The 24843-nt window shown below is 36.7% G+C and overlaps 4 protein-coding genes across 15 annotated transcripts in view; 3 read left to right on the top strand and 1 right to left on the bottom strand.

Moving 5' to 3' along the window:
• Window positions 1-142: 142 nt before the first annotated feature.
• On the bottom strand, window positions 143-6818 carry cacfd1 (calcium channel flower domain containing 1). 2 transcript variants are annotated; one of them, XM_065243852.1, is made up of 6 exons: window positions 6638-6818; window positions 6203-6436; window positions 4757-4829; window positions 4040-4165; window positions 3853-3960; window positions 143-2810 (listed from the first exon to the last, which is right to left on the bottom strand). In XM_065243852.1, the coding sequence occupies exons 2-6, from the start codon at window positions 6309-6311 to the stop codon at window positions 2720-2722; spliced, it is 507 nt and encodes a 168-aa protein (XP_065099924.1). In that variant the 5' UTR covers window positions 6312-6436; window positions 6638-6818; the 3' UTR covers window positions 143-2719. The 2 variants fall into 2 exon arrangements, with proteins under 2 accessions (XP_065099924.1, XP_065099923.1); XM_065243851.2 differs by having other exon boundaries at window positions 6203-6419.
• Window positions 6819-7444: 626 nt separating this feature from the next.
• Window positions 7445-13610, top strand: mob1bb (MOB kinase activator 1Bb). Its single transcript, XM_065243854.1, has 6 exons — window positions 7445-7601; window positions 8670-8836; window positions 11347-11440; window positions 11515-11648; window positions 11745-11908; window positions 12052-13610. The coding sequence occupies exons 1-6, from the start codon at window positions 7588-7590 to the stop codon at window positions 12127-12129; spliced, it is 651 nt and encodes a 216-aa protein (XP_065099926.1). The 5' UTR covers window positions 7445-7587; the 3' UTR covers window positions 12130-13610.
• A 104-nt stretch (window positions 13611-13714) lies between these two features.
• dck (deoxycytidine kinase) lies at window positions 13715-17980 on the top strand. Its single transcript, XM_065243853.2, has 7 exons — window positions 13715-13908; window positions 14365-14480; window positions 15697-15890; window positions 15964-16111; window positions 16331-16446; window positions 16693-16792; window positions 16989-17980. The coding sequence occupies exons 1-7, from the start codon at window positions 13818-13820 to the stop codon at window positions 17013-17015; spliced, it is 792 nt and encodes a 263-aa protein (XP_065099925.1). The 5' UTR covers window positions 13715-13817; the 3' UTR covers window positions 17016-17980.
• A 1542-nt stretch (window positions 17981-19522) lies between these two features.
• The window catches only part of slc4a4b (solute carrier family 4 member 4b), a 56931-nt gene continuing 51610 nt past the window's right edge, over window positions 19523-24843 (top strand). For 6 of the 11 annotated variants that reach the window (XM_065243862.2, XM_065243863.2, XM_065243855.2 and 3 more), the window contains exon 1: window positions 19523-19861. In XM_065243862.2, coding sequence (XP_065099934.1) covers window positions 19845-19861 — 17 coding nt within the window. In that variant the 5' untranslated portion in view covers window positions 19523-19844. The remainder of the gene's footprint in view (window positions 19862-24843) is intronic. The other 5 variants (XM_065243866.2, XM_065243860.2, XM_065243859.2 and 2 more) reach the window with 1 other exon arrangement.

The following is a 24843-nucleotide window of genomic DNA, read 5'->3' as shown; positions in this document are numbered from 1 at the left end:
TCGTTTTCTTAATATTTGTGTATTATGCAAACTCTAATAAAAGCAATAGTATTTGAGGCATGAACAGCAAACAAGACCTCACAGTTTGAATATTGAATCCCAATATAAACTCATACACAGAGAAGAAACAGACAGAGAGAGGTGAAGTCAAAAATGGACGACTTTATTTATCACATGGAGAAAACATCATCATGGATGAGATTTTTTAATGCATCAATGCAAAAGTAATGAGTTACATTCATCAATCAAACAAATACATTACACACAGAGCCAGGATCATAGCTTAGCTACATTAAAGATTTTTTATTTTGAAAGTTTATAACTTACTAAACGTTGCCATATTTGAAAGCAATAGTGTCTATATGTGATCATTGTGACTGTAAGTCAAGTGTTGCTATAAACACAACTAAATGTCTACCAAAGTTAGTAACAGATAGTCCTACTAAACTCACATTTCCAGTAAAGTCCCATCTGTATAATGAGATTAATGTGCTGGTGGAGTTAAAGATCAAACTCGTTCACAGATGCAAAAGCTCAAGTGTTAGTAAAAGACTAACATCCAACTAAACCTGAAAATTAACTTTCACCGCATGTCAATATTATAAAGTTTAGAGACAACATGTGACCTTTAATACAGAATAAATGCTGTAACCGTATGAACACTAAAGTAGAAACCGTACAGAATGACCTCAGCAATAAAGAGCGTTAGTCTTGTTTTGTTTTTTTTAAAGTTTGTGTAAAGTCATTTCAGAGAATTGTTTGTAAACACATTATAAATGTTAGAAACATATTGCTGAACTGCGTTACAAAGCCTGTGAACTATGAAGCACTACTGAATTGTGGAGTTACAACATTAGTTTTCCCACATTTCTGTGTTGAGGATGATATGGGAGGGGCTAAAACAGTTGCTCAGCGACGCACTGCAGCCTCCGCGAATGGCCCCGCCCCTAGGCCCAGCGACTTTCTCGCGAGTGGGCGTGGCTTCGGCGCCGACGCGGGCACGCTCTCAGCGTTTGAGAACAGAGAATCCGGCCTAATTTTTTTTTTAAAGAATTTTATTAACTTACTTTTTACGTGGCGTTTTTTAATCATTCAAATTTGGCCTGGTGGTCTGTGATGTGACAAATTGAGAACACATTTAATATCGGACTCATAAATATGTATAAAGGCTAGATGTCGCGTCCGCGCTGATGGCCAATTGAGTGGAACATCCACATTTTGGCGGCCATCTTACCACAGGGCGCTCGCTCACTCGTAGCATTGAGTTTTAATGATGCGGGTACTTTTAAATGACCATAACTTGCTTAAATTTTTACCAATTTTCAAACGGTATGGTTGGTTATAAACGTCGACGATGACTCTATGACACTGCATACTTATACTAAAAATAAATAAAAATTCATGAAACATGTTAAATCATCCAGAATTATAGCCACGTTAATAACGTTTGTAAAAAAACAAACAGTTTGAAAATCGGTAGTAATTGTCATTTAAAAGTACCTGCACCATTTAACTCAATGCTACGAGTGAGCGAGCGCCCTGTGGTAAGATGGCCGCCTGGTGATGCCGTTAGGGACTCGGCCATAAGACATCTAGCCTTTATACATATCTATGATCGGACTTTACACAGACTTTAATAATAGCTTTTTATAGCGTTCAGTGTTGGGACCAGACTGGTTCAGTTTAGTTTGTTTGCCTGAAAAATAATCGTTTTTAGTTTATAAAACTGTTAAGATTTCAGAACTGTAAGTTTTCTCTTGTAAATAAATAAATAAATGTTAAATATATGCTTCTTGATGTGGAGAAGGACAATCATTTTCTGCACAACCGCCTTTGACAAAACATGCAAAATGTGATCACTGCATCATTAAGCATCCCAGTTATTTTTTTGTTCTAGATAAAAAGCCCTTCTTTAGATGGCAAGACATGAACAACTTTAGAGAAACACACACAAGTTCCTGAAGACGCAGAGTAAACTTGGGGCAACCTTAAAATCTAACCCATCACTCACAATTACAAGCTCTTACATGAAACAACCAGTACACACACAAATACTCATCCGCCAAAAATCAATGAATGTAAGATTTTAAAGCAGCGTAGCAAAAATACATTCCAGCATTGATAAACACATCATGCTGCAGCGCAGGATTTAGTGTAAAGGCCTGTTAACGGAGGTACATAAACACTCACAGATTCAGTTTTTTATCCCTGCAATTGTTGAAACACGTTTTACCATGCTTAAACTTATAATTCAAAGTTTGTTAAGTGTCTTAACGGATTAACACGTCACAAATGCTTCTGTTTGTGATCATCTGCAGCGCAAAGAATTGTGGGAAATTCCCAATGGCCATAATTTCAAATCCCTGTGCTGGTGCTGAGGTTGTTTGATGTAAATATGAGGCAGGTGACGGTAGTTAATCAACCCTCACGAATGACACACAAAAAACATTTAAAGTTAAAAACCGAAGGTCAACCCGATACGAATTTGATAATGCGAGACAAAATTATTTTTCAATAAATACAAAAAGACTTAATTGTGCATTAGAGTTTAAATCAAATATTCACCTAAAACCCAATTACTTCACTGATCAAAAAATAATTTGGTATATCTGTATCCCAACAATGAAGTGATGGGTCACTCCAGTCAGGTTACAAACACACACAAAGAGAGGGCGGTGGAATGGAGGTAGAGGAGTAAAGGAGGAGGTGAAGGAGGAGATCACGGCAAAGAACCATCTGTGGTGCCTGCAACTTTCTCGTCATCACCCTGTTTATTGTGCTGCAACCGGGCGTAGCTCACAGCATCACCTCTGAAAGTGAGAAAAAGATTTTTTATCAATAACTATAGTAGTTAAATTAATTCACGAGTTTGCATGTAATTAAATTTGATAATAAAACATATATGGTATGCGCCGAGCTCATTTTTCCTGAGCCCAAAGTACTTTCCGCCTAGATACCAGCTGAGATGGAGGTGATGGGGATGCTGCAAAAACTGACATGGGACAGAGACCAGGGACGGCTACATTCAGAGACCTCTTTGCGCTGATTGGTTGGATTACATGACCATGCTCCACTCGAACTTAGTAATAAACCTCATTTATAATTAACAGATGAAGACGAACGTAACATAAAAACTACCCAGCAATTTTTAAATTTGCACAATCGATTAATCGGATGATTATTTTTTCGATTAATCGGATAAAAACTTAGGGGGCGTTTTTAAGTGTTTTTGTACGTTGTTTAACATCAAATATTCAATCAACAATCATAAACTTTGCATTATTTGAAAGTTTAAACACTCAAAATTCATGTTCTGAGCTTATTTTTGCAATCAATACACTGATGTGGAAAGGGTTAAATGAAATGCAGACGGAACGCATATAAAAATGGGTGTGGGTACTCACATATCTTGCCATATGGTTCTGATCATTTCTGACAATTCCCAAAAACTTCAACATACATTGCAACGTAAGGGTCCACTCGGATGATTATTTTTTAGATTAATCGGATAAAAACTTAAATATTTAAGTAAACGGCCCCTAGGGACCGCCGCCGGGCCGGTGCGTGTTAAGAAGTTTTTAATAATAGGACGTTTTACTTATTATAGTTATAAAGAACAAAAAATTTATGACGGAACAGCGCCTGACTTTAATTATAAGCGCACAGGTGGCGCTGTATAAAGCTGGTGCATATGGGAGCATGTTGACAACGAAGTTCATTAACGATTATAATCGATTTGATTGTTTCGTTTTTGCAGCCCCCTAGACATATCAATTAAAAAAGTGCAGAATAAGAGTCACTTTGGATAAAAGCATGAATGTAAATGGGTTTAAGACCAGATATCCCACTTACTTCTTTCCAAGGGATGCGAGTCCATACAGCACTCCAGTGGCAAAGGCGATGGCATTCCCGAAGAGAGTGGTAATGTTCAACTTCAGACAAATAGGAAACAGTGCCATCCTGAAGAATACGTTTGGGTCAGTTTTAGTTTAGGAGAAAATTAGGTACTAGATAAGAAATGATGGAGATTGGAGCTCACCCGCAGTAGAAGAGAGCTTTCTGCCACGGCTTTAACCTGTCTGCACGCGCCGCCACTGCATTTGCAAACTCAATAAACTGACAGCAGAAGGGGACCTCACAGAGAAACAGCACAAATGCTGTTAACCTGAAGAAGAAATGCGATTTTATACGACTTAAAGAAGACTTTCACAAGACTTTTTTGAGATGTAAAATAAATCTTTGGCGTCTCCAGAGTGCGTATGTAAAGTTTAAGTTCAAAATACCCGACAGATAATTTTTTGTAGCATTAAAATTGCCACTTTGTATGTGTAAGCATTGGGTGTGTCCTTTAAAATGCAAATGAGCTGATTTGTTGAAATTGAAACTCAATTGTGCTGTCAATTATTTTTCTCTCTCTGCACTAAATGGCAGTGCCATGGCTGGATAGTGCAGATTAAGGGGCGGTATTATTATAATAAGAACCCCTTCTGACATCACAAGGGGAGCCATATTTCAATGAGCTATTTTTTCACATGCTTGCAGAGAATGGTTTACCAAAACTAAGTTACTGGGTTGATCTTTTTGCACATTTTCTAGGTTGACAGAAGCAACCTAATTATAGCACTTAAACATACAAAAAGTCAGATTTCCATGATATGCCCCCTTTACACTCACAGCTTAAGGACCACTTTTCATGCTAACATACATAAACTAAAACTAAATAAGGTATATATAACTAAAAGTATAATGTCCTTACACCATCCAGACTCCAGCTGCAATGTTTAAGGGATTCACAGTCACACAATTCCAAACTCCCATTGTGGCACATGCTATAAAAGAGACAGAAAGAGAGATTTTGTACATAATTAGTACTTTTCACATCTACCAATGCATTAAATAATCATTTAAAATAATAAATTAATAACAATCGCGAGCATCCATTCAGGTTGCTTGGTATTTGGGTTCAGAGAGACCGACAGCTTTCCCGCAAGAACAGAGAATCCGAGAATCCTGCCTGTTTTTCCAAGAATTTGATAACTTATTTTATTTGACGTTTTTTAATCATACAAATTTGACTTGGTGGTTAAAGGTGCCGTGTGTAGATTTTAGGGGCATCTAGCGGTGAGATTGCAAGTTGCAATGGCTCAGTGCTCAGCACTCTCTTTCGAACGCATAGAGAATCTACGGTAGCTGCCACAGGACAAGCATGTTAGTGACGAAACGCGCTCTATAAAGCAGTTTTCCATTTAGGTACAAACACAATGGCGCAAAATGGCGACTTCCATGTTAGGGGACCCGCAGTGTATGTAATAAAAACGATACAGTTCATTTCTGAAGGTCTTTATACGCTGCTGATAATATAGTTATGTATTTTACATTGCATTACTATCAACAGATCCTCCTAAAAGTTACATACTGTACCTTTAATATCACATTTTTCTGTTGTGTCACAATCAGAGGACACATTTAATATCAGACTTTACACCTGGCCAAATGATTTGAATAGAGGATTTATATCTCATGCATGCGGAGTGGCTTTTACATTAACAGATCGAGCTGACAGTAAAACCCAGAAATGACAAACAATCTGTGCAGAGCAGCTGGAGTAACAGGAGCATTTGTTGGGCTTGACTGCACAGCTGCATCTATCATCCATGTCTCAGCATTTTTGGTAGAGGACAGAGAACAATTGATGCTGGTTGACGCTTAAACAACCTTCACACACAGCAGTTTGTCTTATGCACACCGAATCCTTTGTAAGTAATCTGTTAGAGTATCTGCCTGAGGTCAAATCATTCTGTATAATAAACTGAGAAAGTGTATTATTGATCCTCAGACCTCCTTCTAAGCAAAGAAGGCAACAGCGCAAGCAACTCTTAACAAAAGACACGACAGGACAAAGGAATAAGATGACGTGAACAAGGGATGAGAAGAAAAAGTTGCTGTTGCTATGATACCTGTGTTACCATGACAGTTTTGAAATGAAAGTATCTGTAGTAGACCTTCACAATTGAATACAGCATCTTAGTGTGAATTTCTTGATCAAAGTAGTCTTTGTTGAAAGAAATGATTGATTATGTTGGGTGTAAATGGGTATCAGCACTTGGAAAGGTTTCAGATACCATCATCACACAATGATACACCTGTCACAGTTATTCTGCATTGGGCTCAAGCACATGGCACATATTTATATACTACTTACATATGCCACCCAGCACACCAGATATTTTGCAGATCCACCGGTACCACCAGGACATGCCATCGTCATCTGTTCCCGTTTTCGTTGGAGCTGCCGCCTCCTCGGAGCTCATTTTCCACCGTTAAATAATTCAGACTCCCAATGTCTCACTTACAACTCCCGGCAGCTGCAGTACCACCGGCGGCCTTTAGTTGTCGCTTTTTCCCGACACGGACAATGGCTGTGAAGTACAGTTGACTGTAATATCAGCCAAATAAACAAATAGCGCAATAAAGTTACCAAAAACCGCCACTTAATATGACGCAAAGATTTGGTAGTTGATGTTTTCCTGGTTAAAAAATTAGACAGAAACACGACCTGGGTTATTTATGTGGCGGCGCTGTTCTATATAGGGTATTAAAGGCAGAAAGCCGCAACACATTAAAATAATATTCAAACCTCTGAAGATTGTTGTCGGGTTTCCTCCGCTTGGAAAAAACAGTGTTATTACACTATCTTTGAATCCGTGTCTTCAGAATAGTATAATCTTATCTATAATGACAGTTTAGCGTAGTAGAGCATTTGCTCCTGTTGTCTTGTTGGAGGTTCCCTTGTCTGCGTTGCATTGTAGGCGGAGCCAATAATGCGTCACTGCACACATTGGTGCTTCAGGTGCATCAACAGCCACAGCATTTGCGCAATATTTTTTTTTATAAAAAATAAAATATATAAATGCAAAAAATAAACAGATGTAATATATTTATATATCAAATATGATACGATATTTATAATAAAAATGCTACAAAAAGGAAAAGCTGAGTATTATTACAATTAGTAGCAGTATTACAATTAGCATAAGTTAAATTCAATCTTTGAATAAACATTCATTAAGTAACAAAATATAGTATTTTTTCTTATTATTATTTTAATTTTGGGATGAATATTTAAAAAAAAATGAATACAGAATAGTACGGAGATAACATTTACATAAAAAAATAAAATAAAGTTTGGAACATATTAATAACTAAATGATCAGGGTTTTCATAAGAGAAAAAATATCTCTGAGAACCGAGGAGTGGTTTACATTTGTCGGCCTAAAAATAAACGAACTAAGATCAACCCAGAAATTATTTTGTAGACTGGTCCCAGGCTGACGTCAGCGCCACGAACAATCGCGAGATTATCCGTTTGCCGTCATAGTGCAGATATGTAAACCATAAACCCCGCTTCACCCAGGACACTCTCGCGCTATATCGCAATATCATCCGGTTTATAAATCTACTCACAAGATTAAAGGATCCACAGCTGCTGTGCGAAGTTTTGTTGCCAGGTGGCTGAACTGCGTTACATTCACGAACCGAAACCTCGGACCGAGACCAGCAGCAGAACTCTGAACCGGACCGTAGAAGATGAGCTTCTTATTGTGAGTTTGACTATGTAATTGATCGACTCACACCGGTTTATCTCGTCTCGCTAAAGAGCTCCTTGAGTTGTTTGGATCGGATTGACTCTAATTATCGTTAAATGTGTCTCTGTTTGCACACGACTAATACTTTCGTGGTCGGGCATCTTTGTTTACCCGATTCAGACACATTTATCCTGGCTTTTGATGTGTTTGATTGGAAACTGGGTAGCTCTTATGTAATGACTGGTTGTTTATCGTTCATGCTGGGCTGAGTATGTTCAGAAACACGCCGCGTGCCTTGTCACTTTGTATCAGAGTTGCATTGTGTGTCTCTATAAATGCTTTCCTGGGAATCTGTGCCTTAGTGTGCCTTTGTCAAAATGCATGAAAACAATAAAGAGGATCGTGCATATGTCGTAGAGACCTTTTTAGGATTGTATAAAGACTGTATTTCTAATTATATATATATATATATATTATTTAACTCAACTAAACGAACTTGCTTTAGTCTTATCATTTTTAGGGGAACTGGGGAAGGGTGGTTGTATTTGCTTTTCTTGGTAATTATATGTTTACATCTTCACTAAAAGGAAGTGAGTTGGGAAACTCTGTTAAGCAGAACATTACTTAATCTGATCCGGGACTCTAATGGGTTTACATTTGTTTGTTTTGATATATCTGAAATTGAATTTATTAAGTGAAATTATGAGCAGACATGATGATCATAGGGAAGCTGCTTTTTACAGATCAGCTGAGAATGTGTCACAACTGTTTCAAAACATTAAGTTCTCGTGATGGATCATTGGAGGGCTGACATTTAGAGAAGTCCATCAGAACTACTAGACAATACATTGTCTTATTTTCGAGTTATGTTATGGTTTGCATTTTAAGAAATGTTGATTGGAATGTGTGTTTGATCAAAACTGGATGAACCTGATTTTTGTATCTTTAGATTTGCGTTTCGATGTAAACGGTGTAACGTTATGAGACAAAAGTCCTTATGCAGTACTGATTTGCTACTGATAGCATTAGTTCATATGCACTTTTATAGTTTGCCAATTGTTTGTTATTCTCCATCTCATCCAGTGGGAACCGTTCATCAAAGACGTTTAAGCCGAAGAAGAACATTCCAGAAGGTTCACACCAGTATGAGCTGCTCAAACATGCCGAAGCTACGCTGGGCAGCGGGAACCTCCGGATGGCTGTCATGCTTCCTGATGGAGAAGATCTTAATGAATGGGTTGCTGTTAACAGTAAGGAGTGATGTCATATTTTATTAATGCATCTTGATTAATAGCATATATATATATATATATATATATATATATATATATATATATATATATATGCGTGCACATTCAGACCACACGTTTGTTACTGTAGTGTAGATTATTCTGTTGTTTTTTTGTTTCCCTTTGTGTGTTTGTATGCTTTTCTCATTTTCTTCTTAACAACTTTGACCCTTGACCTATTGATCACACCGAGCCAGACCCACCTACCAATCACCCAGTCAGTCCCAGTGGACCTTTTGTCCATTTCAGAATTACTTACACACCTCCCCCAGTGCCCTAAAACAGGGCCTCTCAAACCTTTGTATATGTTTCCTCTCATCTGACACACCTGATTCAGGTCTTGTAGTCTCTACTAATGAGCTGATGAGTTGAAAAGGTGAGTCAGATGAGGAAGACAAAATGTTCATGACAGGTTTGAGATGCCCTGCCTTAAAATCTTTCCTCTCTAGACAGCTCACTAGGTTTTGGTAACACCTAGGAGGATTTTCTATTCACCTAAAAGTAATAAGCAGTCACTAAGGAGAGTAGAGTTGAGTACTGTAACTTTTTAAAGATATTTAATCAAGTAGGTCTAAATTTAGTTATACAAGAAAATAATAACTGTACTTTTTAATTTTAGAAAAAAAAAAATGAATCCCAAACATCTTTGTTTTGTTTTTAATAACTACACCTTATTCTTCTTGCCATGAACATAGCCATAGAAGTTGGCATGACATTGAGAGAGAGAGAGAGAGAGAGAATGAATGGGAGAGCGAAATGGAGAGAAACAAAAAGAAAGCATGTAGAAAAGAAATAAAGAAATAAAGGAAGAAAGGAAAGGAAACATAAGGAAGGGAAGAAAGGAGGAAAGAAGAAAAGTAAAGAAGACGACAAATAAAGTAAGGAAATAAGAAAGAAGAAAGGAAAGAAAGATAAGGAAGAAAGGACGAACTTGAGAATGGAGGAAAGAAAGGAAATAAGTAAGAAAGGAAAGAAAGATAAGGAAGAAAGGACGAACTTGAGAATGGAGGAAAGAAAGGAAATAAGTAAGAAAGGAAGGAGAAAGGAAGGAAAGATAAGGAATGAAAAGAAGGAAAAATAAGGAAGAAAGGAGGTAAGGGAGAAATGGGGAAAGGAAGAAAGTGAGGAAAGGAAAGAAAGAAAGAAAGAAAGGGAGAAAGGAAGAAAGGAGGAGAGGAAAGAAAGCAAGGAGGAAGACGGGGAGGAAAGGAAGGATTAAAGGAAGCAAGGAGGAAGACAAGGAGGAAAGGAAGACGGAAAGGAAGACGAAAGGGAGACGGAAAGGAAGACGAAAGCGAGACAGAAAGGACGAAAGGGAGACGGAAAGGACGAAAGGGAGACGGAAAGGAAGGAAGGCAGGAAAGAAGGAAGGAAGGGAAGGAGAAAAAGAGGAAAGAAAGGAAGGAAGGTAGCAGGAAGGGAAGGAGTAAAGGAAGGATAGGAAGGAATGAAGGAGGAAAGGAAGGAGAAAAAGAAGGATGAAAGGAAGACGGGGAGGAACTGAAGATGGAGAGGGAAGTGAGAAAGGAGGAAAGGCAGGAGGATGAAGGGAATCAGAAAAAGAGGAAAGAAAGGAAGGGAGGAAGGAAGGAAGAAAGGAGAAAAAGAAGGATGAAAGGAAGACAGGGAGGAACGGAAGATGGAGAGGGAAAGAAGGAAAGGAAGGAAGAAAGGAGGCAAGGCAGGAAGAGAGGAAGGAAGGGAAGGAATGAAGGAAGGAAGGAAAGAGAAAAGGATGAAATGAGGAAAGGAAGGAAGGAAGGAAGGAAGGAAGAATGGAGGAAAGAAAGGAAGGGAAGGTTGAAGGGAATGAGGAAAGAAGGAAAGAAAGAAAGAAAGAAAGGAAGGAAGAAAGGAGGAAAGGAAGGTGGAGGGAGGGAAGAAAGGAAGGAGGGAAGAAAAGAGGAAAGGATGGAAGAAAGGAGGAAAGGAAGGAAGGAAGAAAGGAAGGAAGGGAAGGTTGAAGGGAACGAGGAAAGAAAGGAAGTTAGGAGGAAAGAGAAAGGAAGAAAGGAGGAAGGAGGGAAGGAAGAAAGGAGGAAAGTAAGGAAGAAAGGCGGAAGGAAGGAAGGAAGAAAGGCGGAAAAGATGGAAGAAAGGAGGGAAGTAAGGAAGAAAGGAGGGAAGGAAGGAGGGAAGGAAGAAAGGAGGAAAGGAGGGAAGGAAGAAAGGAGGAAAGGAAGGAAGGAAGAAAGGAGGAAAGGAAGGAAGAAAAGAGGAAAGGAAGGAAGGAAGGAAGGAAGAAAAGAGGAAAGGAAGGAAGGAAGAAAAGAGGAAAGAAAGGAAGGAAGAAAAGAGGAAAGGAAGGAAGAAAAGAAAGAAGGAAGGAAGGAAGGAAGAAAAGAGGAAATGAGAAAAGGAAAAAACAAAGAATGAAAATTACACTATATTGTCTTCATTTATGCATATTTTAATTTAGAAAAAACTGAAAAGTTAAAGTATCTCCTGATATGATCTCTCTGTTTTTGCAGCTGTTGATTTCTTCAACCAGATAAACATGCTGTACGGCACCATCACAGATTTCTGCTCCGAGAGCAGCTGCCCGGTCATGTCAGCTGGACCCAAGTAAGTGAGACTGGACGTAGTGTCATTAAATTCATCTTTCTTCTTCTGCACTTCACTCATCTCTTTCTGTTCAGATACGAGTATCACTGGGCGGACGGGACCAACATTAAGAAGCCTATCAAGTGCTCGGCTCCCAAGTACATTGATTATTTGATGACGTGGGTTCAAGATCAACTTGATGACGAGACTCTGTTTCCTTCTAAAATAGGTACCCAGTGACATCACAACCTCACGATGTGGCATATACTCAAATGCTTATAAAGTATTAACTCCAATATTTTGTGTTACTCTATCATCTGTGCAGGCGTTCCCTTCCGGAAGAACTTCATGTCGGTGGCCAAGACCATTCTGAAGCGCCTGTTCAGAGTTTATGCTCATATTTATCATCAACACTTTGACGCAGTCATGCAGTTACAGGAAGAAGCCCACCTCAACACATCATTCAAACACTTCATCTTCTTCGTCCAGGTGCTTATCATCTCCAACTGTATTCCACACATTTTGGTTATAGAGCTATATAAGGGAGTAAATGATGACAAAATGATCATTTACAGAAACTTTTTTTCTTAAGTGTAACAATATGTTGATGCGAGTTGTTGATCTTTTTTTAGGAGTTTAACTTGATGGATCGCAAGGAGTTGGCACCTCTTCAAGAACTCATCGAGAAGCTAACAACTAAAGACAGATAAAGAGGGAAAGAGCCGAAGAGCACTAAATGCTGATGGAAAACCGTGATGTGTATCTTTAACTACTCATTTGCTTTATAAAGATGATTTTAGCCCAACAGCACATGCTAGTGTAGATGAACTGTAGGAAATGTATAGAATCTGCACATTAATAACGGTTATAAAGGGATCATGCCTAATAACATCAGGCCTATCATAATAAATATACATGTAGAAGCATTTATTGAAGTTTTGATAAAATGATGAAACTGTAACACTTTGTTTTTAGGTTCTTAAGTTTTTCACATTATGAATTACTCTGTGGTCACAGAAAAGGTAAAATATTACTGAAGACTGTTGAATTATGTACTACAGTGATTCCACTTGTTAGCATGGTGCCTGTATCACGTAAAACAGCATTTGATTTGAATGTTTTAAAGATGTTTGTCTTAAAAACTGTAATGATGATGCCTAACAGATGCGGTTAAATAGGTGAAGTCTTTTTTCCTATGCAATATTATTAATGATCCTTGCTGATAATATGTGACCCTGAACCACAAGACCAGCCATAAGGGTCAATTTTCAAAATTGAGAGCTGAATAAATAAGCTTTCCATTGGGGTAAATGCAACTTTTTGAAAATCTGGAATTTGAGGGTTTAAAGTTGTCCAGATGAAGTCCTTAGGAACAACATAAAAACATTTTTAATATATTTATGGTAGAAAATATTACATAATGTTTACGAAACATGATCTTAATATCCTAATTATTTTTGGCATTAAAAAATCTATAATGGGTATATAAATATACCCATGCAACTTGTGGTTTTGCGGTCCAAGGTCACATTTATTAGAGTTATATGATCATATTTTATTTAGCTTGTTTTGTCATGATGCATTTATAAAGTTTGGATTTTATACAAATAAGGTTTTTCAGACTACTAAAACGGAAATGTTGTGATGAAATGTGCATGTTGAAATAGCCCGTCTGTTGAACCCAGGTGGATAATGATAAAAACGGCCTTGATGCAATGAAGCTGCTTGTCGTTTTTATGATAGCAGCTTGAAGACTGCTGTAAGATGTATGTTTTGCAAAGCCACTCCAACCGTTTCAGCTTATCTGAGGTAATTCATGCAACATTTTGAAGTGTATGTGAATACATTAGGATTTTGGTCGGTTTATATGAAAGATTTTGTTTTTGAAGTGATTGTTTTTTTCTACCTCCCATTTTAATATTTTATTCATTGCATCACTTCGCTCGAGATGCTTTTTAATCTTTACTTTAAAATCTTTATGGTTATACTTTTGGAGGTTATAAAATCTGGTGTTTCTGCTAAACGTGTAAAAGTGCCAACCATTGAATAATATAGGAGAAAGCTGAAATATTTATATCATTTTTGTCACAGAAACAATAATCTATTTTCCCTTGATTGTATAATAATTGTAACAATATCAACTGATGTTATTTCTGCTGTAAATAGAGCAAATAAAACGACATTTTGTTCACGTTTGTTTTGTTGCATTATATTATATAATTTATTTTTTACACTTAACTTAGTGTATTGTTATGAATGTATATCAGCTGTATTCGGATGGGCGGAGCCTGCAGTTTGAGCGCCAGAATTTAAGCTCCCGCCTCCTAGCCGTGTTGCTTACTGTACAGTAACTGTAACGAGTGTTGTTAAATTTTGCTCCGTTATAGCCTTAAATAAAATGTCTCCCACAGCTAAAAGAGCCTGTCCGAGTCCTCTGAATGACAGTCTGGAGAAGAGGATTAAACGCATCTCTATTGAAGGAAACATCGGTAAGTCATTCATTAAATATATCGTCCTCAATACAACCAAATGCGTTTTACTTATGGATTTAATAACCTTTTATGAATTTCGATCAATGTAGAGCTTCAACTTTATCCGTAATAACACATGTGTTGATAATAAACTTGAATCTGACATTTCCTGTATTCTGGCGCGCGCGCGGTTCTGACAAAGGTTACGCGCATTTTCTATTTGTCCATTTAAAATGAATATATACTGTTATATTTTGTTTTGTAAATATTAATAGTCGTGTTTCTAACTGCGTAAGTTGTGAGTTTATGTTATTAAAAGCATATTTTCATGCTAGCCGCTCATGTCAAGCGCGCATGTCATGTTCGGTTTCTTCGGTTATTGAGGGGAAGCTTCATGACTGTTGGTTGTTTATTCCTTTAAAATGTATTAACGTATTTAAATTACATTTGTATTTTAATCTTGGTGTGTTTTAGCCGCAGGAAAATCCACTTTTGTTCGTTTGTTGGAGGACCATGAACAGGAATGGGAGGTCGTACCAGAACCAATCGCTAGATGGTGCAATGTACAAACGCAACACGAAGACCACGAGGTACAGTCAGATTTCTCAATCCGTAGGCTGCAACCTCCGGAGGTCGCATTTGTAGGCTGCATACGTCATCAATCCTGTCTTATTTCATAATATTAACAATTGTAAAGTTGTAATTAGTTAATCGTAAATTGTTGTAATATGCTTGCGAATGTAATGTTCAGTTAACTTAAATAAACCAGACTTGATGACGTATGCGACCTCCGGAGGCTGCAGCCTTCGGATTGAGAAACTGCGTCTTTCTCTCAGACATTATTGACATAAAAAATAATTCTATCTGCTCTTTCTTTTTCTGTATTCCTCTCTCAAACACATACAATAGAAATTTGTTAGATGCTAAATATTAAAACCTTACATATATGCTGTTATCTTCTGCTTGCCAAACATTAGTAAAACAAGTCTATAGTAAATGTGATGATTAACACCAGTGTGAGCTCAAGGGGAACTAAACACGAACGACAAAATATTCCCTAGACAATATTTGGTTAAGGGTAATTGGACTAATGGCTTAGCAAAGTGAAATTCGATATGTTTTTGCATCATTGCTTTGCAGGTGCCATGCGGTTTGATATGTTGTCATCTAATGCACTGGTTCATACACTGCACCAAATATTATTCGGCCACTGTACGTTACATGTTTATGCAATAGCCTCTGTATGAGGCGCGTAAGCAACCGCTGCGATGGAAACAGTCGTTGTAAACACATACGTCCCCCGGGACTCGACAGATGGTTTAGTAGTCACCAGCTGAGCATTGAACCAGAACAGAGCTTATCTATATACACTCATTTGCTATAGTTAAAATGCATGCATGTTTCCTGTACATGAACTCTCTCTCTCTCTTGGGTTGTTCACTCACAAGGCAACTACTTGCATATCATCTAAACTTATGTTGTAGCTCAACACAGCACTTTTGGATTCCCAGGAAGCATGCAAAATAATAAAATGCGTCAGAAATGTAAATCGTATTACAGTGTATGCAAATATCACAGTTCTAAGAGCTAAGAAGATTTTTTTAGAGAGACAGATTGTGCACACCTAACACAAACAAAATGTAAATATAGTCATTTTAAGATTTTTTAAAGACCCCATAATACAATTGCTTTTGCTCTATATTGACCAATCAGCATCCAGACTGGAACAGATGCTTTAGTTGAAGCATTTGGCATACATTTGGATAATACATCTACATGGTATATAACATATGTGTGCCTTTACAGGAATTAACCACATCTCAAAAAAGCGGCGGGAACGTTCTCCAGATGATGTACGAGAAGCCTGAGCGCTGGGCGTACACCTTCCAGAGTTACGCCTGCATGAGTCGCATTCGAGCCCAGATCAAATCCACCAATGGGAAGCTGCGAGAGGCGGAGAATCCGGTGCAGTTTTTTGAACGTTCAGTGTACAGCGACAGGTAAATAAGACGTTATTTAAGGGTTATGGGTATGTATTGTGAGTATGGATGAGTTAATGTGTATATGTTGTAGGTATATCTTTGCATCTAACCTATACGAGAGCGAGTGTTTGAATGAAACTGAATGGGCGATCTATCAGGACTGGCACAGCTGGCTGCATAAACAGTTCGGGCGGCACATTGAACTGGATGCCATCATTTACCTGCGGGCAAAGCCAGAGGTACATTTACTTCCTATTTTGCATTTAGCGGGCATTTTAATCTAAAGCACCTTGCATGTTAGTCATGCATTATTTGTTTGCTGATAATTAAACACGTGACTTTAAATTATTATTAGCAACATGCTATAAGACGCACAAATGCACTACAGAGCGTGTACAGACTTTTCATGCATGCAGCAGGACTAAACGTCTAATACGGTTTTGTGATTTATGTTCCAGCGGTGTTTGGAAAGATTGCATCTGAGAGGCCGAGAGGAGGAACAGGGAATTCCTCTGGAATATCTGGAAAAACTTCACTATAAACATGAGTGCTGGTTACATCACAGGAATTTGAGGTATGGTATCACACACACAATATTTCTTATGAACTTGGTAATCTTTTAATGGAAAGACTTAAAGATTCTAAATCTTGGATTTAGGTTGGTAAAGAAATAACGTATGAGTTCATTCAAACCAGGATCTTTTCTAATAGACAAGTTGGAGGCATAGTGAAGAATCAATAACAAGTGATTATATATTATGATTTTATAGATAAAAACACAGTTTTTTTGCATCAAATGTATGTTTGTGTGTGTTTACAGTATGGAGTTTCAATATCTGAATGAAGTGCCGGTTCTTACTCTGGATGTCAATGATGATTTCAAAGACAACACGATTAAGTGTGCTGATATGATTGAGAAGGTATGACACATTAACTGTGCAAAACACACCCAAATTACACATTATTGCTTCACGCATTCCCTACATGTCATGTCATTGTGTATATGCATACTGCACATTTTGCATATTGTGAATCCATATTTACAGATGCTGAAAACAATGGGTACAGTAATAAATTTCATATTAGTAACTTCTATTTTGTCTTTTTTCTTTGTAGGTGAAAGAATTTCTAAGCACTCTGTGATGAAAGGAATTGTGCTTTTATGTTTTGTGTTTGTTTATAAAGTGATATATATTTTTTGTACATGTTATACAGTCTTGTGAATTAAATGCTTAATAATAGTAATAATTAACTTCTGTTTTCTTTTTAAAGAAAATGTATCCTCTATCATCTTGCTTTTATTGCAGTGTTTTCACTTTTTATTTGTTGTTAAGCGGTGCTATAATATTTAAGGACACACAGTTCTACACTTCATTTAAAGCAATAAGGAAATTTCCGAAATGTTATTGGTAATAATTTATCATCGTAATGATAAAGAGACGAAACTTTCACTTACTCTGAATTTCTGATTACCCAACAGCCTTTTTCTTGACAATAACAGAGTTATGAAACAAGTCAAACTTGTTTGCATTTTTGAGTTTTCGTAAATGTTGTGCAATTATACAATACCCACTATTGGTACAGCTAAAAATATCATGAACAGATTTACCCCTCAGGGTTTAAAATAAAAGTCATTCCTGGAAAGAATCGTGTTTTGAAAATAGATTTGTATAGTTATGCTTCACATTCAGTAGCAGAGAGATAAATAATTCATTGAATTGCATTCAGATGTCAGCAAGAAATTTTTCTTTTCATGCTTTTCCAGTAATCACAAAGGAATTGATAAACAAAGTTGTGGGAACATTAACCTTTACACATTGTGTTATTATGTAATTCATTTCTAATGGACTGCTACGTTACATCACATCTGATGAGGATTCAAGATTTCTAAATAAAGTTGGAAGCAGAATTTCTGAAAAATTTTGTTAAGCTTTTTCTAGTATTTAAGATCACCTTGTGAACCTCATGAAGAGCAAGAAAGTTTGACCTTTTGTACATTTAAGTTCACATGGTCAATGTCACAGATTTGTGTATGTAACCTAAATTAACTTCTTAAGTTTGTTTAAAGACTTTGAATACCCTTGTGAACCATTCTTTGTTTTTTCTGTGTGTCTATGTGTTTATATATATATATATATATATATATATAACATTAATTATGTTGTTGGATCTAAGTCACATCAATCAGGATAGAATAAACGCGTAAGTTTCCTTAACTTAAATGATCTCTAATTTATTTTACTTTGATTTGTCTATGTAATGACAAACCAAATTTTTATTGCATTTTCTGACTTGTGTGACTAAACCACTGCAGATAAACTTCATCATAATATTTTATTGTACACTCTTAAAATGTAAGGTTCCTTAAAGGTTTTCCAGAAAGTTATTTTAATGTAATCCACAGGACCTTGCTGTTGCACAAAATGTTTGAAAAAATGTAAAAAGTGGTAATTATTCTTTAATTTATTCTTAATGGTACACAAATGTACAAAAGTTGTCACTGGGGTGCTACATTTTTAAAAAGTACACTTTTGTAGCTAAAAAGTGAATTTTGGTACCTTAAAGGTACACATTGGTACCTTTAGAGGTACATACAGGTTCCTCAAAGGTACATCTGTACCAAAGTGAAACAAAATTGCCTTTTTTTAAAGTACCGTCCCAGCAACAACTTTTGTACCTTTTATTCTGAAAGTGTAGGGATCCAAAAATGATACATGTCTTGCTGTGGAGAACTTTTTCAAAACCTTTATTTTTTAAGTAATAGGCCTACTTAGTTTAGTTTGGTTATATGGCACATAGTTATGTAGCCAAAGTGCTGTACAATAGATAAATACAAAGTTAAAATTAAAGCTATACATAATAGAAGAAATAGACACAAAAAATTATAATATATTATTTGCACATAACCAAGACCAGATAAAAATATGCACTCTTAGTAAGACTTAAAACACAAGAAATAACATTATTTACTTATTAAATATTTTGTATTACTTAGTATATACTTCATATCAAATAACTTATTTACAAACAGTATAATGACAAATTAGTATTTTAATTTGATTTCCATACTAATGTGTCTTCTGAATATTTAATACTATAAACCCCAGTATATTACCTAGCTTGTCATATTTGTAATATTTTATCGTATTGCAAATGATATTTACTTTTTTTTTTACAAAATATAATTTAAAACAGTACTTGTATTTGATGTCCATACTAATGTGCCTTCTTTCATACTCTAAACTCCAGTATATTGCCTTTTTTATATAATATTAATATTTTATTGTATAAAAAATTATATATATATATATATATATATATTATATGTACTTTTATACAAAATATTATTTCAAAATAGCAATTCCATTTGATTTCCATATTGGATAGTTTGCTACCTCACCTGAATATTTCATCCTCTAAACCCCAATACATTAACTGTTTTGTCATAATATTAATATTTTTATTATATTATAAATTATATTTACTTTTATACAAAAATATAATTTAAAAACAGTAATTTCCCTACTTGTGTATTACTACCTGAATATTTCAGAAGCTCACTGTAGTCTCGTGTGTAAGGATGCGGTGTTGTGACCTCTGCGCGTGTCTCTGCCTCCCACTGCTGGCGTCACGCGGGAGGAGGGCGAGATCTTTAAATATGGAGCGAGACTCGAGGCGTGACGAGCGACGGATAGCTTTTACGCGCGACGTGGAGCGTTTTCCAAAACTACAAGAGTTCATGAGCCTGTTGCGTTATGAGTGCTGTGGTGCTTGAATGTCCTGCAGTTATCAGAGACAGTGAAACAGCCCTGGCTCCAGATAAATAGACGTGAACTCAAAGACTTGGAGAGGAGCGAATGTTTTTCTGTTTTTACGCATAGAAACCTAAAGTCGGAGTGAAATCGCACTTGCGCGCATTTGGAGAGACTTTCTGCGCTCCAATCCCACGGAGACGCGCGAAACACAGTCACAATGAGCCACAAAAACAAGTGAGTACTGATCTTCCTCTTCCACATTGAGACTGCTAGTGTTTGCATGCGTAAGTGTAGTTTCAAGTCACGTTTCTTGTGCAAAAAGTAAAGGTGTAATTCAATCCTTAGCACACACTGATCTGGGTTCTGTGTGGCGAGGGCTTCAAATTTCAGTGACGAAGCTTATTATCTATTAAAGACTGCACATTTGCACGCGTTTCACAGGTTATTAACGCCAGTTAAACACGTATAGTCAAACAACTAAAGTCAAACAATTACCAGAGTCATGCGTTTGTACTTTCTTACAAAAGCAAAAGATGTTGAGGAACTTTTGGGGTTCCAAAATAACTTTATATTCTTTGTAGGAACCATATTTAGTGTCAGAAGAGTCCAGACAGTTATCTACACTCTTACAAATTAGGTCCAAATGGTTCTTCATAATGATTGTAGTATAGAAGAATTATACTGGTTCCCCAAAGAACCTTTTAGTCAGATGTCATTACTATTGGTTGTATGCAAAACCCTTTTCCACTACAGATAACCTTTAAGGTTCTGTTAAAGGTTCCATATGGAACCATACAGCTCGTCAAAGAACCTTTATTTTAAGTGTAAGGAGTCTTATTTTTATTTTTTTCTGTATGGTTCCACAAACCACCTTTAACATCTTTTAAAGGAATGGTTCTTTGGGGAACCAAAACATCGCTGTGAAGAACCCTTTATAGCACCTTTATTTTAAGGAGTTTATATCCAATTTAAAGGGGTAGTTCACCCAAAAATGAAAATTGTAAACTTGTAAATTTCTTTGTTCTGATGACCACAAGGGAAGATATTTTCTTAAGGGATTGTTTGTAACCAAATCGATCATAAGCACCATTCACTTCCATATTATTCTTTATGCCAATGGAAGTCAATGGGGCTCATGAGCGTTTGGTTTCTAACATTCCTCAAAATATCTTCTTTTGTGGTCACAAGAAAAAAGAAATGTATACAAGTTTGTAATAACATGAGAGTAAATGATGACAGAATTTTCATTTTTGGGTGAACTATCCCTTTAAGTTGGATATAAACTCCTTAAAGTAAAGGTGCTACAAAAGGTTCTTCACAGCGATGCCATAGTTTTGGGTAAACTATCCCTTTAATGACTCTTGATAATGATTCTCCTGTAACTCTTATTTTGTAAGAGTGTAATATAGCTGAATGAAATATTTTAGGGGGTCTCCCGGCACCCCGAGAAGTTTCCATTTGGAAGCTGGTCACGATGAGTGAGTCATTCTGGTTGATCTAATGTTACAGCACTGCTTTAAGTCGCCCTCTTTACAGGTCCTCTGAAGCTGCGGCTTGATCGGTCAGATTAATCTTTTTCTAAGAAGCTCCTGTCAAAACCAATTAGCATCCCGGAGCAACCCGTCCTTCACTTGGTGTTCCAGAAGCCGGTGACTGCATATAATGCATGTTGCATAGCCTTTTGTTCAGTACAGATAGTGCTGTCTTAAACAGACCAGCTGCCTGGAGGTGTCACATTTTTAGAGAGTAAAGAACAGGGTCTTGTGTTGTGAACTTGTGAATGTAAGTTCATAAATCACATGGGCATGTGGTCGTTTTTCGTCTGCTTGCATTGGTGGAGACAAATCATGGGTTCACAAAAGATCATGACCTTGAGCCCAGATAAGATATTAATGTTAACTCTTTCCCAGCCAGCGCCATAATTTTTCATGATTTTCACTAAAGTCTAATGCCTCACAGAAAATTTTATTAAAAAAAAAATATATATATATATATATACAATATACAATATATACAATATATCAAATGAAAGAACAGACCCTCTGCTTAAAAAAAAAGTTTCATCCTACCTTTATTAGTTCTTTTGTATCACCTCAAATATGGGTAGTTTTTTTTTAAAAGACAAAATTTTAAGCAACAAGCTGACATAATTCCATTTTTGTGAAGGACTTTTGATAGAGATCAGATTCAAAGCGATCCTCAAAACATACACGGACACACAGCTGTTTGCCTTAGGGCGATACTTCCGGGTTTTATAAGTTGCGGAAGAGCACCACCTAGTGGATAATAGGTGTATTATGGATTGCCAGAAATACTCGTCATTGGCAGGGAAGTGTTTTCTCTTAATTGACGACATAACTTGTCAATGGCGAGGAAAGATTTCAATTGTTATTGAGTATAAATACAGTTTGCGGTTGATTGTGACCCGGTAAAAAACAATACAAACGATTAATCACGTGTCCCATTAAAAATGCTTTTCTGAAATCGATTCTGAATCGCAAGGCTGCAATTCTGTGTTTCATGCACAGCTTGTGTGTGTACTACGGCATTTGGTCTGTAGGAAGTCCTTATCAATCTAAAATCATTGAGTCGGAGTCGTTTAAAACGTGCATTTAAAAAAGCAACACTCGTTAAACAAATCATTCAAAATATTCTTTATTATCATGAAAATACCTGAAACAATTCGAAGAACAGCGATATAAATATTCCTGTAAACATTTCCTGGAATAGCGTTTGTAATGATACTTCTTCTGTGGCACAAAGGGAGTTTGTGCACGAGAGCGCCCCCTGGCTTTGGGATGTGCTGGGATTTCACCGTAATTCATTAAAATTCATTCATTGAGAAAATGCGCATTTGCACGATTAATCGTTATAGCCCTAGTGCGTTAACAATTTTTATTTTTATTTATTGATAATATTAATCTGTCATTAATTTTTACCTTCGGTTAACCGGTCAATATGAACATCCCTAATTTGATCGGAATGAATCAGAGGTTATTGACGTGTCTGATGAATTAACACTCTTACACTAAATCAATCAAAAGGTGAAGTGTGTGTATTTGTTTTGCTGGCATTGTTTTAGGACACAATCCTCTCAAAGGCTTGGCTTAGTTCCACTACAGATCACCAATTTTTCACAATCCAGTCAATTTATGTCATATAAATACTTAATATCTTATATTTTTAATTGAAAATCTTGTATCATAAAAGTAAAATGGGTTGAGCAGATAAAGGAGTTTCATGCTGACTTGATATGATTTGTTTTGTAGCATATTATTTTATAAACTCATCATATTGGAATTTCCTCCCTCCCAGTTTAAAGCCGTTATACAGGTGGAGATATTTGTCTGTGGTAGACAAGCAATAAATAATTGTTGAAGTTCGCTCACCAGGCCTTTCTGGTAAAGCTGGCCGACCATAGAAAGTCTTCCTGATTAATCTAGTTAACCCTTAACTGGTGCTGTCCCCTTTTAAGAATAATAATGCAGTGACAGTAATTTATTAATTTGTGACAAGAGTACGCAGCAAACCATTGACATTTAGTAGTTGTTGTTTGTAAAACCACTTAAAGTATAACACAAAACCTAATTTTTTGTGAAATTTCATGTATAAAATATATACTTTATTGCATTATTTCAGTGTATTACACTCACCTCCACTTTAAATTGTCTTTTCCTTAAAACAAGTCCAAGATTAAGCTTTTAGACAAACAAAAATCCCAGTTATATTAATTTGAATGAGTAGTAGATCACCTTTATCAGTGGGTTAAGAAGTATTGTGCAAACACCAACATGCAAGTAACCAAATCACTCATCTTTTGGTCATGTAAACCAAACATTATACTTCATAAGCACATGGACTGATGAATCATGAATCATGTCACAATAACTTAAGCAACTTTTGGTCTGAAAAGTTTTAGTAAACACTTGTCAGGGCTAAACTCTCAGTATTATATCAGTATTAGTATTGATTGTATTGATCAGGTCTGGAGACAGAGCTAGTCTGCGGCTGTGTTTTTGACTTAGTTTAATCTTTTCCGTTCTGTCTTTTATTACTCCAGATCTGTCATCTGGAATGATTAAATGGCTCTGGCTGCTTGAGATTTAAAGAAATGGACACCATTTGACTACTACACCATCTGCTAGCCCATGTGCCTTTAACAGATGTCGTCCTACTAAATGCTTGCTTAACACACCGGCTACGTAAAAGTTACTGCTAGAAAGTTATATAGGCAATCGCTGCTGCTGTGCATGGGTAATTATTTTAGTTTAATGCTGAAGAAGTTTTGCTAAGTTTAATAACTGCAAAGCCCAGGGTACAGTCAAGCGTACGCGCACAAGTGAATGCATAGCCTTGCAAACATGCGCTACGTTCGACGCATGGGCGTTGCGACAAATCGCAGTACTTCTCGTGGCCAACATACTACATATTTATGTAAGTGCATGTACGCAAGGTTTCAAAAATCTGGTAGTGTGCGTACAGTCCGAATGCACTCTTCTGATGACGAAAATCACGTACACGCAAAAATTGGACTAAACTTCTGCGTTAACTGTAGCTCAATTGCTGGAGCATTGCATTGGTTGTGCAAATGTTGTGGGGTCGAGTCCCAGGGTTCATACATACTGATAAAATGTATAGTTGGAATGCACAGCCGCTTTGGATGCCAATTGCACAAATTTAATGTAATGATGTCATTTTGATAGTTGCATCTTAAATGCAATCTTGCAATTATACCGTTTTAAAGGTGATGTGCACAATTTCTGAAAACTGCTTTGGAAAAGTGAGTCGGGCCGACTACCAAAACACACTTGTAGCCAATCAGCAGTAAGGGGGGCGTGTCTAGTAACCAACATCGTAACCAACATCGTTGCGTATGTGTCAAAAGAAGGTCCAGATTCTATTGGGGTAGGGGCGTGTTTGTTTAGGTCATTTCAAATGTCAACATTGGCTTTCAGAGATCGTGCACCCCACCTTTAAAATAGAGAGGATTGTGGGATACATTTCTGCATGCAGTGCCGCTGTCAAAGTTGCATATTGCACTATATACTGCACATTTATGAAGAGTAGTATAGTAGTGAGTTATTCTGAACACAACTGTTATTATACTAAATACTAGGGTAAATATTAACGTCACTAGATGTCTTATACTACTACTCATATATCTGGTTAACCGATAAACTATTCCATTACTTTAGAAGTGATGCATTTGCTTGGAT

This window comes from Paramisgurnus dabryanus, chromosome 18, assembly GCF_030506205.2.
Source record: "Paramisgurnus dabryanus chromosome 18, PD_genome_1.1, whole genome shotgun sequence".
In the NCBI taxonomy this organism is placed as follows: Eukaryota; Metazoa; Chordata; class Actinopteri; order Cypriniformes; family Cobitidae; genus Paramisgurnus; species Paramisgurnus dabryanus.
This window is presented reverse-complemented; position numbering and strand designations above follow the sequence as displayed.